The sequence below is a fragment of the Bacillus rossius genome, chromosome 1 (genome assembly GCF_032445375.1).
Source record: "Bacillus rossius redtenbacheri isolate Brsri chromosome 1, Brsri_v3, whole genome shotgun sequence".
Lineage (NCBI taxonomy): Eukaryota > Metazoa > Arthropoda > Insecta > Phasmatodea > Bacillidae > Bacillus > Bacillus rossius.
This window is the reverse complement of record NC_086330.1, coordinates 127,681,673-127,699,260: the sequence shown is the minus strand read 5'-3', so window position 1 is coordinate 127,699,260 and position 17,588 is coordinate 127,681,673. Positions and strand designations below refer to the sequence as shown.

Here is a 17,588-nt window from a genome sequence, read left to right as displayed (position 1 = left end):
TAGTTTTCTTTTCTGTTCTAAAAATCCCATATATATATATATATATATATATATATATATATATATATATATAAATCACATTTTCATGGGCCCGATAAATGCCGTATTTTTGGACAAGTCATGTCCAAAATGATAAATAAAATACAGTAATGGAAATTCTCGGTCGAGTAAGTTATGGGAAAAATCCGAACAATTGGTTCGAAATGGGGAAGATTTTTTGAAAAACAGAAAAATCGCAACAACTCCCATAATATGAATAATATTGAATCCGTTTTAACGTATGATAATTCGGATTACCTAATGCCGAAAAATGTTTTCTAAATACATTTTTGATACGACCAGCCATAACTGCATGGGTTCGAAAAAAAATTTCACCGGACAAAAAAACGTAACTGCCTTAGTAGACACCTTATAACATCTGTTTAAATTGTTTGTAATAATATCATAGTTATTTTCCAAAACTTTGTCTAAAACAATGTTTGATAAAATGCTTGGTGTTGAGAAGGATAGAAAAGTAATTCAAAATTTTGTACCATGATCGCTATTGAATTCCTTCGTATTTATTTCATACATTTTACATATTATGTTCAAGAATCGATTATAATATTTTTTGTTGACTAAGGAAGCCATGTATTTGAAATTGCTTGTAGGACAGAACCCCACTTATCTAAACACACGACCCTGTTTCCTCTTACGACGGCAGCGCGCGCTCTTGTACTGATAAGACACATCTTTAACAGCTATTTCCACGGAAACTGTAGAAGCAATTGAGATGGGGCTGCTTTTAAAAACTAATTCAATTCATTGTGAACATTTTTCTCGCTTTCGTCCCCCATCTATCTTTAATAGGAAAATATTTTTCCGCGGGTCAACTTTTTGATGTTTCAGTTTGTGAGAAAATGCATTTCAATATATTAAAAAAATTATTTATGTGAAACCTGTACAGTTTTTGTCTTAACATTTGTTCGGTGGCGTCCTAAGGCATTAATTTACTAATAAAAAAAATCTGAATGAAATACACATGTAGGTTTTCTTTTTTTGATGTGAAACATATCGGAATACTTCAAAACAGTTCGCAGCGAATAAGTTATGTTTTTTTATTTTTTTCGGACACTTAAAATATTGTTAAGTATTCAAAATAAGCATTGCCTGATGCGTATTTTGATTCTATACAATATGAAAAAAAGCTTGGTCCAAAAATTAAAATTTTAAATTTCGTTTGATATTTGGCAACAACGCACGAAGAAACAAGGACAGTGCTAACGGCAATCGGCGTGTGATAGAGAGAGAGAGAATGCGCCCATTTACTTCCACACTGCAATCTAAGAGTGGGATGCTCTATATCACGAGGCACTTAACCAAGACATATCTGGACTCCTTAGACAACCCAGAGAGCCTGTGATCTGGCCAAAATGCATCCAACTGTTACTACACTGTAATTATTTTTCTTTTTTGCGAAGCGAACAGAAATAATCATGTAAGATTACAGATATTTGTAAATTGTACATAAACAATTGAAACAGCTGTTACACTACAAAACAGTGTTCGCAGTAATACTGGGTTCGGATTCTTACCCGGACATTTATACTTTGTGTTGTCACAGTACCTCCAATGGTTAAAGTTATTTGTAAACAGTTCCTTGAATAGCTTTCCAGCATTAACTGTGCACTTTAATAAGCATAACGTAACAAAATAAAACCCAATGATTGAATATTCAATTGAATTTTTAATTGTTTACAAAAAAATTCTTGAATGAAACTTCGATTTAAATATAAAATTATGCGCAATTTTTTCGCAATAAATACTGATTATTATCTAGTAAAAGTATTTCGTAAATGCAAAAGTTACAATATCATTGTTGTGGTGTTATAAACTACTTGTTGGCAACTGGTTTCCAAAGGAATCCTTCCCATGAGTGCACAAGCTCGCCAGGCTAGTGCCGGAGCTGCGAGCAGAGAGAAGCAGCGCGAGGCATTGAAGGGAGTCCCGCCCTTATTGGCCCGGTACACGGCCGGCGTCGCGGCTAATTCACCATCCACTGCACGGCAGATCAGCAACAGTGATACAAGAACCGCAGTCACTACCATCCACTGCACGGCAGATCAGCAACAGTGATACAAGAGCCACAGTCGCTGTGTGACAGCTCTTCAACTTGATACGTCACGGCTCGGTGTCACCCACCAAGTAGAATTATTCATTTTCTTCCTCGTTACTTCTTTTTAATCAAAGGATATTTATACAATTTTAACTCGATTCATCCCTTGCATTTGTTGTTCCGCCACAAATATTTTCAACAGATATTTCTTTAGTGTAAGAGCATGGGTGAAAAAACTGGCGAAAATATTCGTTATTATTACTTATCACTTGCGCATCCTGTTTCACGTCATAATTTCAAATTTATGCCAAAACCCGTCAAACGTGTAGAATTTTGAGTGGGTACAATTCGCAAAAAAAAAATCCTATGATTTTTGCATAATTAGCTTCCAAGGTTACATTTATAACGTTTGGGTCATGCAAATAAATGGAATCAAACGGATAACAGAACTGACCCATTTTAGGTTCAAAGGCAATGATAATGACAACTGCACGATAAATCAAAATTCATTCATAAACAGCTTTTATTTTCCTTGCATGAAAAAAATCCTCATAAATTTAAAGAATTTTGAAAAGCTAAGTAAAATTACATTTTTTTTTAATGAAATTCAAAACATATCTAGAAGTAGGCTAAGCAATGACTTAAACCTATAAAGTTTCAGTTCTGTAATATATTTGATTATCCTTATCCTATACCCTATATATCTTATACCCAAAATCATTAAAATTGTAAAATTTCCAGCTAATATATACAGTTTTCTACTTTGTGAAAGCTAAGCCACTAGAATTGTTTTTGAATATAACATATTTTAACGTAAATATAAAAATATGACTGGAAACAAAGCGCACACCCGTAAGTAACACGGCCGTGCCGGACTAGTGATTTTTTCCCCCCCGATTTTCGAATGTAAATATAATTTTAGAGGGAATACCAAAGAAAAATAAATATACAATGCAATGATATTCAAAACACATTGTAATGGCAAAGACAAAATACACAGGATCATTACTGCTTGAAAAAAAAAAGATGTCTCTGACACATATCGCGTTGCGACCTTACTTCAGATCTTTGCTACTTCAAAAAAAAAAATACAAACACAGAGCGAACTAAAAAAACATGGGTAGCGCAGTGGCTGACCTGGCCGCCGAGGCCAACAGCGCGAGCGGCCCGGTCGGTGCCGAACCGGAAGGATGCCGGATTGAGGAGCGCAGACTGTTACGAGTATCCATGTGCTGTGGCGTCTGCGGCACTTGGCTCGCTGTTGCTGATCGCCCAGCGCCGGAGCACGCGGAGCCCCTGGTGACGCCCGAAAGGGGAGCGGAGCTGGTTCGTCCGGCGACATGCGACACACGCCCTCCGCCCGGACACGACGCAATCAGCGGCGCTCGGCTCTCGGGGTGGCGGGCGAGGGGGGTGCCTGCGCGCAGCATCCTCGAGCACTAGCCAGTAACCACAAGCCACGGGCTTTTACCAGCTGCCCAGGCGCGAGGCTGTGACCATTTCACCAGTCCATTCATTGTAGTGGCTTCGAGCACAGGAGCTTGGAGACTGACGATATTCCAGGGTAGTTTCACTACGAAAATTTTTCATTTGACACGCCAATATTTTTGGTACGTTTCCCGGCGTCCACAATCGCGAACATACAAAAGCGCATGCTGCCACACACGCAAATCCGCCATATTGACATCTGCGACTCGTGGGTACATCATGAAAGAATAACGCAATTTCCTAGCATTCCACACGAGTTGTGCCACCTAGTAGTCCGCAGTGCTCGGAGGCTACGACTAGTGTTGCCTGCCCGTGAGAATACGGATACTGAAGGAAGGAGGGGAGTCTCGACAATGCGAGGCTGCACCATGCTCCTTGGGCTGCATGCGAGGATCCAGCCGCTCCCTGGGCGCATCAAGGGCCCGACGGACCGGAGCGTGCACTGCCGCACTTCCTCAACCAATAGGGACCGGAAAAATTCGCGGATTAATTTCGCGTTGAACAAACACGATTGCATATCTGTTCACCTGGAAGACTCTGGGCCACTAAGAAACCTTCGACCATAGAAGTATCGAACCACAGGCAAACCAGTTGAGAAGACTCGCATGCCAGCAGCCAATGAACTGGCGTTATTCGTACGAATGTACAAATAAATGACTGTGTAGTTTATCGTGAAGGTCATCGAAACCGAGAATTTATCCAGTCCCTATCAATCAACTCAAAACATCGCGCGCGCTCTAGGGGGAGATAAGGCAATAAAAAGTCGCCATACTGGCTTCAACAGTTTTCATGCCATTTCAGTTCTAGGCTGTTAAGTATGTGTTTTTTTCAGGAGAGAATTTTTACTTCGTTTCTAACACTACACTGTAATCTGCTTGGAACGTTTCGTGTACAGTGTATCATGAAACACCAGGGGCGTAACTATAGGATGGCAGACGGAGTTTGTGCCCCGGGCGCTACATTCTGGGGGAAGGGGGCCGCTAAACGGAAAAAGTAATTTTGACTAAAGATATTTACTTGAATATCGTAGTGTTAGAACACAAAACATTTATTAAAAAGCAGATGAAATGAATTAATTTTATTGAAATATACAGTCATGTATATGTCAAATATTTAAAAAATTGTATTTTTAGCGTATTATATTCAAATTACGATGTATTAAAAATGAAATAACTGCAAATAAATATATTAATTTACCATCTAAGTTGAATTAAACATATTTGGCATGGTATAATTAATATGTGTTGGCGGTATGAGGTGTTGGGAAATTGTTGGTATGGTTGGTTTGAAAAAAAAAAGGGGGGGGGGGGGGCACCAAGATAAGTTCTTGCCCCGGGTGTTAAATAGAATAGTTGCGTCTCTGGACACAGCTCAACTTTCCATTTATGTATTAATATAAAATTAGTACAAAATAAAATATATTAAATATTGCCAATTTTTTACTTAACTGTTATACCTAAACGGTATAGAATTATCATTATTAAAATAATCTAGAAAGGGGAGTTAGCTTCAATCGCTGCCATGGCTAGCCAACCAGGCGTATAGACTTCGGCCTGAGACGCACCTAGGTCACTCCACACCCGGACCCCTCCTATACAAATTATACTCAGTTTTATGGGCGTAGCCAGGATTTTTGGGAGAGGGGGTCCGAAGAAAGTTATATGTATATACACACATATATATCTGTTTCTGGAGGTACTGAGTGAAAGGGTTAATGGGCTTTACCACCCCCCTCCCAAGCCAACCTAAAAAAAAAAAAAAATAGATGATACGAGAAAAATATTTTTTAGGTTATCTGATGACCTTCCAGTGGTTCGTCGAAAACTGACATTTTGAGATTAATTTTAACACTTAAAAAGAATATATTTACACTACCACTGCTTATGAGTATCTCCTAATACGTGTTAAAAGAGACCCCTACACACTAATAATGACTATAAATTGAGCCATATATAACATAATTTTAAGCTGGTTAATGCATTACTATTGAAAAATATTTCTGGCCCTAGAAAAATTTTGGACCCACCTTACTCCTCTATGACTACGGCCTTTCTCGGTTTTAGTTGTTGGGAAACAAATTAAAAGTGCTTCAGTTTTAATTGCCCAAGAGGATAACTACAACAAGGCATGCCGAAACGTCAAACATACATACATATTATTGGACTCAAACATACCTATGTATTTTAAAAATTGCAAATTTTAAGTTTTTTTTAATGTTTTTAAATACTATAGTCAGCTATTAAAGGTTAGCTAAAATAGGTTGAAGAGGGAGCAGTTCTCCAGGTGTCGATGACCATAAGCGGATACTGGAGTGAAAAAGATTAAAAAATATATATATAATTTGTGTATTCGAAAACATTTCGTCAACAAGCTAACATGCACCATTTACTGGGTAGTCTATAGTCCCAAGTGTTGTAACAGTTACCTTGCATCATCCAGACATCGAGATATCTCTTTTTTTTTTTCATAACTTCCGGGGGGGAGGGGGGGGGGGTGTTACCTGCCCTCTACCAACCTTTGAGTCCGCCACTGTCGATGCCGGGCCGGGCACACACACAGAATGAGGCACGACGTGATATTTTGTCCGATAGTAGTTCACTTCCATGTGTTCACATACAAGCAGTGCGCACGGAATCAGAGGCGGCACGACGCCACAGAACTGTCGCGATCAGACACGAGGCGACACAACGAATGACTGCCTGAACAGACCTCCTGACGGCTGCAATGTTCTGCGCATGCGCGAGTACAAAAAATTTGTCAACAAAGGCATGCCGTAGTGTGTTTACGGCTGACTAGTTAAATACCGTTCTTTATCGATAGCTTAACTTGAGTAAAGAATGTTAATTTATTTTTCTCATTATGGAGCTAGATGCAGATCGATTAGTATGTCCAGCACAGGAAAGATCGGTTTTATATAATCCAGCACGACAACCATTTGAGTCCATAAACGTGGTAATAAACGACGTGACGGAAATACGGGCCGTGTCGCGACGCGTCTTGTCTGCTCGTGTGCGCGCGGACGGGGGAAGGTGAGCTCGCACGGGTAATGGAGAGGAATTGGAGCCGACGCCCCAGCCCAAGAACTGCAACATGCTAACGCGCACCCTAGATTGGACACAATTGGACGACGCTCCGTCCGTTCCTTCCTCCCGCGGCCCAGACTTGCCTCCTCTTACACCCTATTACGCCCGGCGTCGCTCCTCTTGCGGAGGTACACCGGCGGCAACAACCGTGCGTCGCGTCGCCCCTCCGCCCCTCCGGCTGAAGCCTCCCCGCACACGACCATGGTGCTGCTGGATGCAACGTTTCATCGTGCAGAGTGTGGAAGAAACTCTGGATGCTGCTCTTGCACTTTTAGTTAGAAAAAGGGGGAAAAAATATCAAAGTAACCGAAGATTATAAACAAATATGTCTGCCACGACACTCGGCTGATTGAGAGTTTGGACTGGCGAGACGGCAGTTCGGACTGAGGGCTTCCGAGCCCACAGTCCATCAGTTCATTAGTCCATCAGACTGTCAGCTCGGACAGATCGTGTGTGTGTGGCCTTTAAGGCTACGTCTCACACGTCATTTCATTTTATCGACGTTACTGTACATATCACGAAAGCTTTCTCAGCAAATATTTGCCAAATATTATCTAACTGCAGTAAAATGTCACGCAAGTGTTCGTGATTACGATTACTTGCGTGTAAATAACGTTTAGTAAATATACGGTAAGAAAATTTGCGACCCAAAAGCAAATGCAGGAACGCTATCGGGATAAAATTACACGAAACGCCCTTAATTAATATTGATGACAAGAATATGACAATGAAATAACTCACTCAGCCCTTGAGCCCTGACCTTATGACAGTGTCACACTGCGATACAAGCAAAATATATCGGCCGTTGCTACAGAGAGGGTAGGTACTTTATAACGGGAATAAATTCGACTGTTTGATTACACTTAGATACACTATATCTACGCTGTTTCTTTACTCTTTGGAGAAAACGTACTGTGACGCAGAACGTCCAATTCGCCCCATCAATATCTGTAAAAAATGTGAAATTTTACACAAAACACACGTGTTAGCAGAGCTCCACCGATGTTAGTGTAATTTGTACACCTACACGTGTTGGTGTGTTTTTATTCTTATGCTCAATTCTATCAAAAGTGTAAAACCTCAATTGCTATGGTTTGATAAATGTGTCATAGCTGTTGGTGTATTTTTACTTTGTGATATATAAATTGAATGTGCATACATGTGTATATTTACACAACTGAAAGTTAATTTTAATGCATGAACTTGTTAATTTGTACTCTTTCTAAAAATACTTAATGTTTTTGTGGCTTATAGCTGTTAACGAACAATGTGTACTATAGAGCTATTTTTAACTACGTAAATTACTTTAAATGTTTAAGTAAACACTTCTAACAATCTGAGTGACCTAAAGGAGTGTCGAATCCACGACATTATGGTTGTTAGTCCGGCGTCTTAACCTTTCGTTCCTCAGCACGCTAATAATAGTAGGGAAGCCCATGAGACTAAATGGGGATTTGCTCGAGCGTCGTGGGGACCTCTTGGATTTTGAAGAGTAGATGATAGGAAGAATAAAAGGTTATATAATCTTTCTCTTTCTGCTGTGGGGGAAGCGTCTACAGGTTTTCAATAATGTAAAAATAAACCATCACATAGAAATACCTGAGCGTGTCAGATATTGATAGTTTAGGTGCCCCAACGTAGCTATATCTGATATCAAAAATATACTAATATGCCGTCTTGCGTGCTGGTGAGGGTGGCCATACAGAAGAGTAGAAAATTGAAAAAAATATATATATATATATTCGAGCGCGTCAGATATTCAGAGGGGATGTTAAGTGAATCCTAAAAATTCTCCCATTAAAAAGACTGACGATTCGGAAGTGACGCATAGCTCGTAGCGAATTTTTGAAAATGCAAAAAAAAATCGCTATATTGAAATACTCGAGCATGTCAGATTTTTGTACAGACGGTTCAGCTTGATGTCCAATCGTACTAACCTAAAATCTGATGATTATTTGGAGGGTAATTCTTAATCTGACGGCTAGAAAAAAAAATTTATGATATTTTTTTCTTTTCAATAACCATGAAATGTGACAAATAAAATCACGAAAAATCAAGTAGATATTTAGAAATATAATTTATTCAGAAAAAAATCTAAATAAAATATAATTGTGAACAAATTTTTTTCAATCTTCATCGTCATCCCAGGAATTATCGTTGTACTTCAAATCTACTGATTCAATTGGATCGTCGATATTAACTGCGGTTTATATATTTGTAACAAGAAATCGTTATAACACTTAACGATATTTTATTTATTCCATGAAAAGCGTGTTATTAAAGTATTGAAAAGAAATATACCTAAATCAGAAGTATCTCCTAGACTAGCTGGTGTTATGACATCTTCACAGGCTTCTGGTAGGTGATTACCAACGAACCAGGTGCGAGGGAGTCAGAGATAGGGAACAAGTGAAAGTGAAAGAGAGGAGTGGAGTGGGGAATACATGCACTACCCCAGCTGCACACACTAAATTGTTTAGAATATTTTTGTTACTTCGGCTTGTGGAAATCAGCAGATTATATTTTCCCCGTTATTTTTGCATTATTTCCTTCAAAATAAAATAAAAATCAACCACGCTCCAAACTGTCAAGACGACTTTTCTTTTTTTTTTTTTTTTTGCAAGTTTGTGACCCCACTTCCTTACGTTACGCTCAAATCGTCAGATTATTGAAATTCATACTTTTCAGCTAGTAATCAACCCACCTTACCTTAATCTGACGTGCTTGAGTATTTCTTACGATCAATTTTTTTTTTACTATTCTGATGGGTCCCTAGACGAACGTTCCTATATAAAGGGCTTATATATGGTGGAGGTACTCAACAAAATGCAAGGTATCCTTCCTTATGTTCATCTGCAGCGCTCGAGTAAATCCCAAAATCCCCTATTGGGCTCCCCTACTATAAATCTTTATGTAATGGGAATACCAGTTACGTAGCCTCGTGTAAATAGAATAGATTTTGTCAAAATAAATTATTATTGCCAAATACATTTTCATGCAGTTCCTTGTCATTGCAAATTTACAATTAAAAACACTTTGCACTTTTAAAATTTCATATAGGCCTATATATCTATCTATATATATATATATATATATATATATATATATATATATGTGTGTGTGTGTGTGTGTGTGTGTGTGCGTGCGCGCGCGCGAGGACCTGCAAGTACAGTCTACTGACACAGTTACCGGACACTGTTTTAACAATTACTATTGTAAGTGTAATCTCATCTACAAAACCAAATGTGTTATTAAAAACTGTTAGTTATTGTGTTAACAGGTGTACATTCGTATATTTTTTAATTGAAGCCTGTACCACTATTTGGTTTTTTGGAAACAATTGTGTAAAATTACACCAACTCTAGTAGTTTTATTTTTAGAATCACACGGAAAAAATGTAAAATTACTAAACCTTTGTATACCTATGTAATTTTACAAAAACGTTAGTAGTTTATGCCATGTAAGTAGTATTTCGTACAATCACGGGATAAGATGTAGTTAATGGCCTTAAAATAAATAGGCCTACGATCTGTTCAAGACAGAGTGAGACTTTTTTTACAGGTGTTGTAAGCAACATTCAGACTTTGACAGCTGAATAAAGTCATTTAAGAAACAAAAAACAAACAGATTCATGTAGCACCCGACAAGCTCTAAATGTATCAATAATAATTTTGTTGATATAATAAGAATATCGTAGCTTAGCAAGAATGCAGCCTAAAATTTTTGTACGAAAATGACTTTTTGGTTCTAACACATTCAAGTGGACGTTTGTCATCCACCAATACAATTTTTACGGCAAATATTCTAGAGATAACAGCACCATCGGACAAAAATGGAACCACCTAAATACACAAAGCATACTTAGCAACTGCAGTCGGCTCCATGCTGAGGTAATAGGAGTGTAGTTGGTTACCATTGCTTTATAGTAAAAATATATATATATTCTAAATATGATTTGAAAATGAAAAAAAAAAGTTTTACATTAAATACACGCTATACGTACTTGAAAATAAGCAGATTTTTTTTACCCTCCTGTATTTTATGAAATATTAATTAGGCCGTATGGTTAACCAAGTGAGGATTTTCAGTTGTCAAAGTGTGACAGAATTTTGCACTACGTGTCAAACAGGTGAAGGTATCGGAGCGTGGGAGCTCGAGGTTTAGCCGACACAGACACAACGATCAAGGGACTCGTGTTTGCTAAAGTAATTTATGTCGATTACTCTCCGTTCACAATTGTTAAGCTTAAAACAATTATATAAAGGGTTAAATGCACGTGATGTTCTTGTCAAGCAGTCTATTATTATATCACACTAATTATGCTAATTTTCTTTCTATAATCATATCCGTTGATAATGAACAGTGGCGGTGACAAGGAGGAGATTACATGGGGGGGGGGGGGGGGGGGGGGGGACCACGACATACCTTGCCCTCAAGTAACGAAAAAAATTATGCGAGATCTCGGTGAAAGCAGTATGTAATGTATATTTTGGGTGATGCCAGGTGAGCTGTACAACACCTGGAATCACGAACCACAAAGGCAGTGATGCGTGCTGAGAATGATAATGCATGTGTCCAAACCCCTTGTTGCTGACGTAAGTTTTTTGAATAGAAAAAATTTATTTCAATTCCCTTAAGAAATAAGTCCCTATATCCGCTACTTAATTACTTAGTAGGAAGTTAGGTAAAGGAAAGTACTCAGTTAATTTCCATTCCATCTCGATGAAGAAAGTCAATATTTACTGTTATTTTACTAAGGTACAGACGCCAAACAAGGCCAGTCTCCAAACAAGGCCACCACGCTCTGTAGCACGTAGTTGTAGCTCGACGCGATAGGTAGCGGCACTATCCGGTACATCCATTGGTATCAGCTTCACACAACAGGTAGCGCGAGCTGTATCGCCAAGTACGTCGTAGACAGGCTGTGAAGAATGTTTTGTCTGACTTGCGGTAAACAAATTTGGTAAGTAATGTTTATGTCATAGTAATGATTCTAGATTTTATACATAGAACATCAATACATTAAACGAAAGGGTATTTTGTTAGCTTTCAGAATATAGTATGTTTTTAACAGTCAGCCAATTGTGCTGTTGTAAGGAAATTAATGAAAGACACAAAGTGTAGGTGTCTTTATAAGGCCAAGGTGGCCTTATTAAGATACTGTGCTGGCCTTATTAGGTGTCGATGTTGTATTTTGTGATATGTTGCTATATTCACAGTGCAATGGTTTTATATTATGTAATCAACATTTGTTGTGGCTTTAATTCGTTTGATTAATTGTCTACTAAATAAATTACAGTACTTCTCATGTGAATTAATTTCTTGAAACATCTTGTTTTGTTTCAGATGAAAATGGACACTAAATGTAAACGAGCAAAGTGGACCGCTGACCAGCTTGTGGCAGCTTTAGCAGCATTCAGAAATGGCATGCCAGTTGCAGCAGTTGCGCGTGAGTACAATATACCACGACGGACATTGCGAAACCATATTTTGTCCGGAAGTAGCGAGAAAAAACTTGGAAGACGTGCGTTACTTACAGATCAAGAAGAAAGCCTATTATGCAATCGTATTTTCAGGTTAGGAGAGGTAGGGGTACCGTTAAATGCACAACTTTTAAGAAGGAGCGTATATTCGTTTTGCGAGTTGAATTCTATCAACCATCCATTCAATAAGAATTCCCAAATGGCTGGTAAAAAGTGGTTAAAGTTATTTCTTCAACGACACCCAGACATTTCAAAAAGGAAGGCCCAAGCAATGAATGCAGGTAGAGCAGCCAAACTTAACAAAGTCATTGTTGGTGATTACTTTGTTAAATTACGTGAAATATTAGAGGCACATAATCTTGTAGGTCATCCGGAAAAAATCTACAACATTGACGAAAAGGGCTGTCGTTTGACATTACACAAGCAGCAACAGGTATATGGCAGAAAGGGGAATAAGAGAGTTCATCTCGTTGCACCGGAGCATGCACAAAATGTTACAATTGTTGCTTGTGGTAATGCAATCGGCCAGGCTATCCCTCCTATGATTCTTTTTAAAGGAAAACGCTGCAAGCCAGAGTGGGAAGAAAACATGCCTGCAGGAACAGTTATTGAAATGACTGACAAAGGCTCTATGACATGCGAGGTATTTGCTAAGTGGGTAACCCATCTCTCAAAATTCAAGGCCCCTGGGAAAATACTTTTAATATTTGATGGAGCGAAGTCCCATTTAGATGCGAATATAGTGGATGTAGCCGAACAGAACGACATCATCTTGTTTTGCCTTCCATCCAACTGCACGCACGAGCTACAACCACTCGATAAATCTGTATTCGGCCCTTTCGAAGACTATTGGGATAAAGAGCTTCTTAATTTTTGGACCACGCAAGGCGACAGAACTTTAAACCGTGTAAGCTTTGGACTGATTTTTTCAAAGGTATGGGTAAAGTCAATGACCCCTGCCAATCTAATTGCTGGGTTTAGAGGAACTGGGATCTATCCTTACGATTGCAACATTCTTCCTGAAGCAGCTTTCGCCCCATCTGAACTGACATACACCGAACCCGATGCAACTGTGGCTAGCGAAGACAAAGTTGACAATGTAAGTGCAAGCATTGTTAGTTCTAGCAACGAGCCATCTGATCGCGGAGTATTGAACACTTTTCCAAACAATGATGGACGTTTAACATTCCACGATATACTGGCAACACCTAAATTGAAAAAATCTACAACACCAAGACGCCAAGCAATAAATTCACGAGCTCAACGTATTGTAAAATCATTGTTTCAGACCAAACGACAAACAGTTCCCGGAAAATGTCCAAAGAAGATAACTGAACCAAGAAAGGAAATAAAACGAGCAGCTTCTCGGACACCAAGATATAAGAATCGCACGGCTCCTCAGGCTGGATCTAGTGGGATAACAAAACATCATCATGTAAAAGAGGATTGGTCATGTCCTATCTGCAAAGAACATCAAATAATAGACATGAGATTGTGTTCAGCATGCAGAGTTTATTATCATGAACAGTGTGTTGGACTTGGCAAATGTGATGACAGGCCATTTGTTTGCCCTACTTGTGATGATTAGAGTAGATTTTAATGAAGTCCTTGACTGAAATTTCTAGGCTTTCATTAATAATGCCTCATAAAAATATTATTATTGAAATAACACAGTTGACAGTTAGGAAACAAGTATGCCTACGTCCTTTGTTTAAACACACAAATGTTTCTACATTTTTCATGCAATAAGGGTCAGGTCACTTTTTTTACTCCTATTATGTGATACTTTGTCATGTGTAAAGTCATTCTTAATGGTATATTTGTGACAAGACTATTTATTTTGGGTATTGTTAGTGTAAAGGAACTTTTCTTGTAGCTATTGTGTATGACTGATGCAAATTCAAGTTTAATATTGTGCCATGTATTTGTTTTTCTTATTTTTGGTAAATTGATAACATTATAACTTATGTGTAACATTTAGTTTTCCTTAATTTTCATTCTTAAACTGCTTTTCTAATAATGAATGTATTTTTTCATTGTATTATTATGTTTCATGCATGATGGCCTTATTAGGCAACACCTAGTGGCCTTATTTGGCACCGGACGTCTTAATAAGGCCATTTGCTATGCCCTTATATTTTTTTACCCTGGAAAAATAATAATTATGATAATCGTGTTCTGTATTTTTTTTTTAAATCTCCACTTATGTTCTTATTACATAGTAAAATTCCAAACTTGTATATACTATCATAAATTTTATAACCACAGCCAAACCTTAACGTGGCCTTATTTGGCTCCTGTACTATGTTGTATGTTTAACCTATAAAGTTAGAAATTTTGATTTTATTGTGATAGTGGTCAGGACTTTAGTATAAAGTTAAAATATAATAAAAAATTGTTTTGTTCATTTGTTGTAGTTTTCATATATGTAATTACTTAGTTATTTTTCTGTCTGATTCTTACTAAGTAGCTACTTAGTGAGTAGATAAGAGATTTCTGTAAAACGTTAGATAGCTTCATCGTAGGAAAAAAATATTCTTACGCTTATTTTTGTTCTTTTTAAGGTACCTTCTGCTGCCGATGTGCCTCGCAAGAGTAAATCTAATCTAGCACGTAGCTCTAGCAAAGCTCGAGCTGCGAAAGTAGCTAGAACCCAAGAATCTGAGGAGCAGACTCGGACCCAGTAGATTTTAGATGCCAAGACCTTAGAGCAGATCTAAGTCCGTCAGGCTTTAGATGCTGAGCGACATGCGTCATCGATAGCTTCAGAGACACCTGAAGAATCCTAAAGATGTGTTTCAAATGCTGGATGGCAGACAGGAAGGGGACATGCGTTTACAATCAGTAAATGGGAGTCGTTTCACGATGCAGCTTTTGATTATGACCTATTGATTGATTGTAATAACCATCGATTACCTAGTTCTCATAGGGGGAATGGATGAAAAATGTATACACTGTGAAGCACTCAAGTGGAAAGAAGAAACTCCGGGTATGCGTTGTTCTAGTATATATACAAAAAGGGATGTTGGTATATACAGAATTAATAAATTCGGACACCGTTTGACCAAAAATCATGAAAGTTATCACATCGAAGTGTTTTTATCATAGAGAAGGTTTTTAGCTTATCCATTTTTTCTAACTCTCTGCTAGATGGCGCTGCAGCACATCAAATTCTAAACCGTTCAACCGATCGCCATGGGTAAACAGAAAATCATAGGTTGTAGACATACAAACATCAATTTTGTGTCTTTTTTCTATGTGCACCACACTGCCATATAGCGTTTGCTAAATCTCGCGGTAAATGTATCACACTGTGTTCAGCCCGGGCAACACCGGGTACTGCAGCTAGTATAATAATATTTAATAAATACTTAACTAAAAAGACCAGTATACATGGCTCGTAGGAATGGCAGAATTACAATGAACATAGGTCCGGAAATGCTTCTGTTTATCACTGAAGTCGTGTCCGTGCACAATGAGATAGCCTACATTGGGTCCTTGTTACGCGGAATGCCACTTTGGCGTGAGACACGAATAACCACACATGTAGTGTGTTTGTGCAACGTGCACATGATCGTCGATATGGCATTCCACACATCAGTGATCCAGTGCATATCCTAGCAAGCAGCAACGACCTTGGCGAACAACAGTAGGAACTACGGACCTACGTTCATTGACATATTTCATGTCCTGCACACGTACTCAAGGGTCGCGTGTTTTAGATGCAATGTGTACAGTCAACTCCAATCCATATGGATATAAATTATAAACTTAATGCTCATATTACGCTACGACCATTTGGATGTGAGATGTACGAATGAATTAATTAAAAAGGTTTTTTTAAGTCCGGTCGACATCGAGGTTGTTAAAGTAGGAGATTGTAAGAGAGGGGGGAAGGAAGAGGCAGCGACTGAATACCTCGTGAATACACAGCGTGCTTATTCGCCTCGTTTACCCGGGTCGGGAATCGAATGAAGATCTTCTTGGTGGGATGCGAATAATTCAAGCAGTCCACATCTGACGTCACGAAATAGATTAAACAGGTGTGTTCGGCGAGTAAGTGTGTGAGAGTGATAAATAGAGGGAGAGAGATAGGGAGAGAGGTAATTGGTTATATGCGCGTAGGTCGTTCAACTGTTTGTCTCCACCGAGGGTTTGACCAACACGTAATCAATTAACAAACCTTTTTTTTTCGTTTCAGAAATTACAGTACATAATTTCTTATCCCTTCCTTCTTCCCCAACTCCTCCCCCAAAGAAATAAACTTCGCTCGCACCATATGAGTTGCCCAACGAAATGGCCCGCGGCCACATATAAACCAGAGGACCAGAAACTCCAACAATGGCGATGACCACAAGAGGCAGATTTACAGTTCTTTTAATGATGACCACACGAGGTGGATTTACTTCCCCCCCCCCCCCCCCCCATCGTACGGTGTTCCGGGTCATTAATAATTAGGCATTACACTCGGACATAATACGTTAGTGTTTGGAAACGCTACGTGTCATTTGTACAAAAAGTTCTCCTTGGTGAGTTAAAGCGACACATTAATTTGAGACTCTGCATGACTTTTTTAAAGGATGTTTAGTTCTGGAGGTACAGATGTATATATTTTTTTAGTTGTGACTATAAGATAATATTAGAATATGACGACGATACTACGCGTCTGAAAAATGGCTAACTCTGTAGAAGAGCAGATGAATTCAAAAGGCTCTAAAAATGCTAAGCGTTTTATATATACGAAAATTGTGTTTTCAACTACATTTCTGGACGCGAATCGCACGTGTTTCCGCACCCGCCGCTTGAGTTCGCTGCCGGAGGATCTGCGTCGACTATCGAATAATTCTGTTTGCAGAGCGATAGGTTAAATTATAACATGAAAAATACTAAACCCCAGCTTTGGACCTGATTTTACTAAAATACTTGTTAAAATTCAATAAACGGTTAATACTATAAAGTTTCCCTTTGTCTCTATGAACTTTGATTCAAGCGATCCGCCACAGATGGTGGCAGCTTCGTGGTAACACGTTTCCGTTCCATACGACTTCCGTTCCATTTAAGAAATTACTCCTACCAAATGCCGTGTACCGAGATCTAAGAAGTTAAAAACTTTGGCAGTTAAAATAACACACAGTTAAGTACCTATATCAATTATTTTGCACCGTGCAACCTACTTAAGTCTCCTGTAAGTCTCCCACTCAAAACAGAGAAAATAAATCCATCTAAAGTAAAATCCCTATAAAACACTATTAACATCTTGCACGCAGCGTACGTACGTCCAAAAGCGAAAATACTCGTAACTCACGCTGCCATTCTAACCCACGTGTAGCTCCACTACCAAGTTTGTTAACGAACAGTCCATTTTCAAATAATCTGTGAAAAATTCGCCATTTCGTTAAGCAAAACTTTAAAAGTAGGCGCGTAAAATGAAATTTATGT

The 17,588-nt window shown here is 38.6% G+C and overlaps 2 protein-coding genes across 9 annotated transcripts in view; one reads left to right on the top strand and one right to left on the bottom strand.

Moving 5' to 3' along the window:
* The window catches only part of LOC134545533 (protein N-terminal asparagine amidohydrolase), a 346,287-nt gene that overhangs the window by 140,782 nt on the left and 187,917 nt on the right, over positions 1-17,588 (bottom strand). The window lies entirely within an intron of this gene.
* LOC134545518 (uncharacterized) lies at positions 11,600-13,897 on the top strand. The gene is made up of 2 exons (XM_063388606.1): positions 11,600-11,629; positions 12,013-13,897. The coding sequence occupies exon 2, from the start codon at positions 12,013-12,015 to the stop codon at positions 13,735-13,737; it is 1,725 nt and encodes a 574-aa protein (XP_063244676.1). The 5' UTR covers positions 11,600-11,629; the 3' UTR covers positions 13,738-13,897.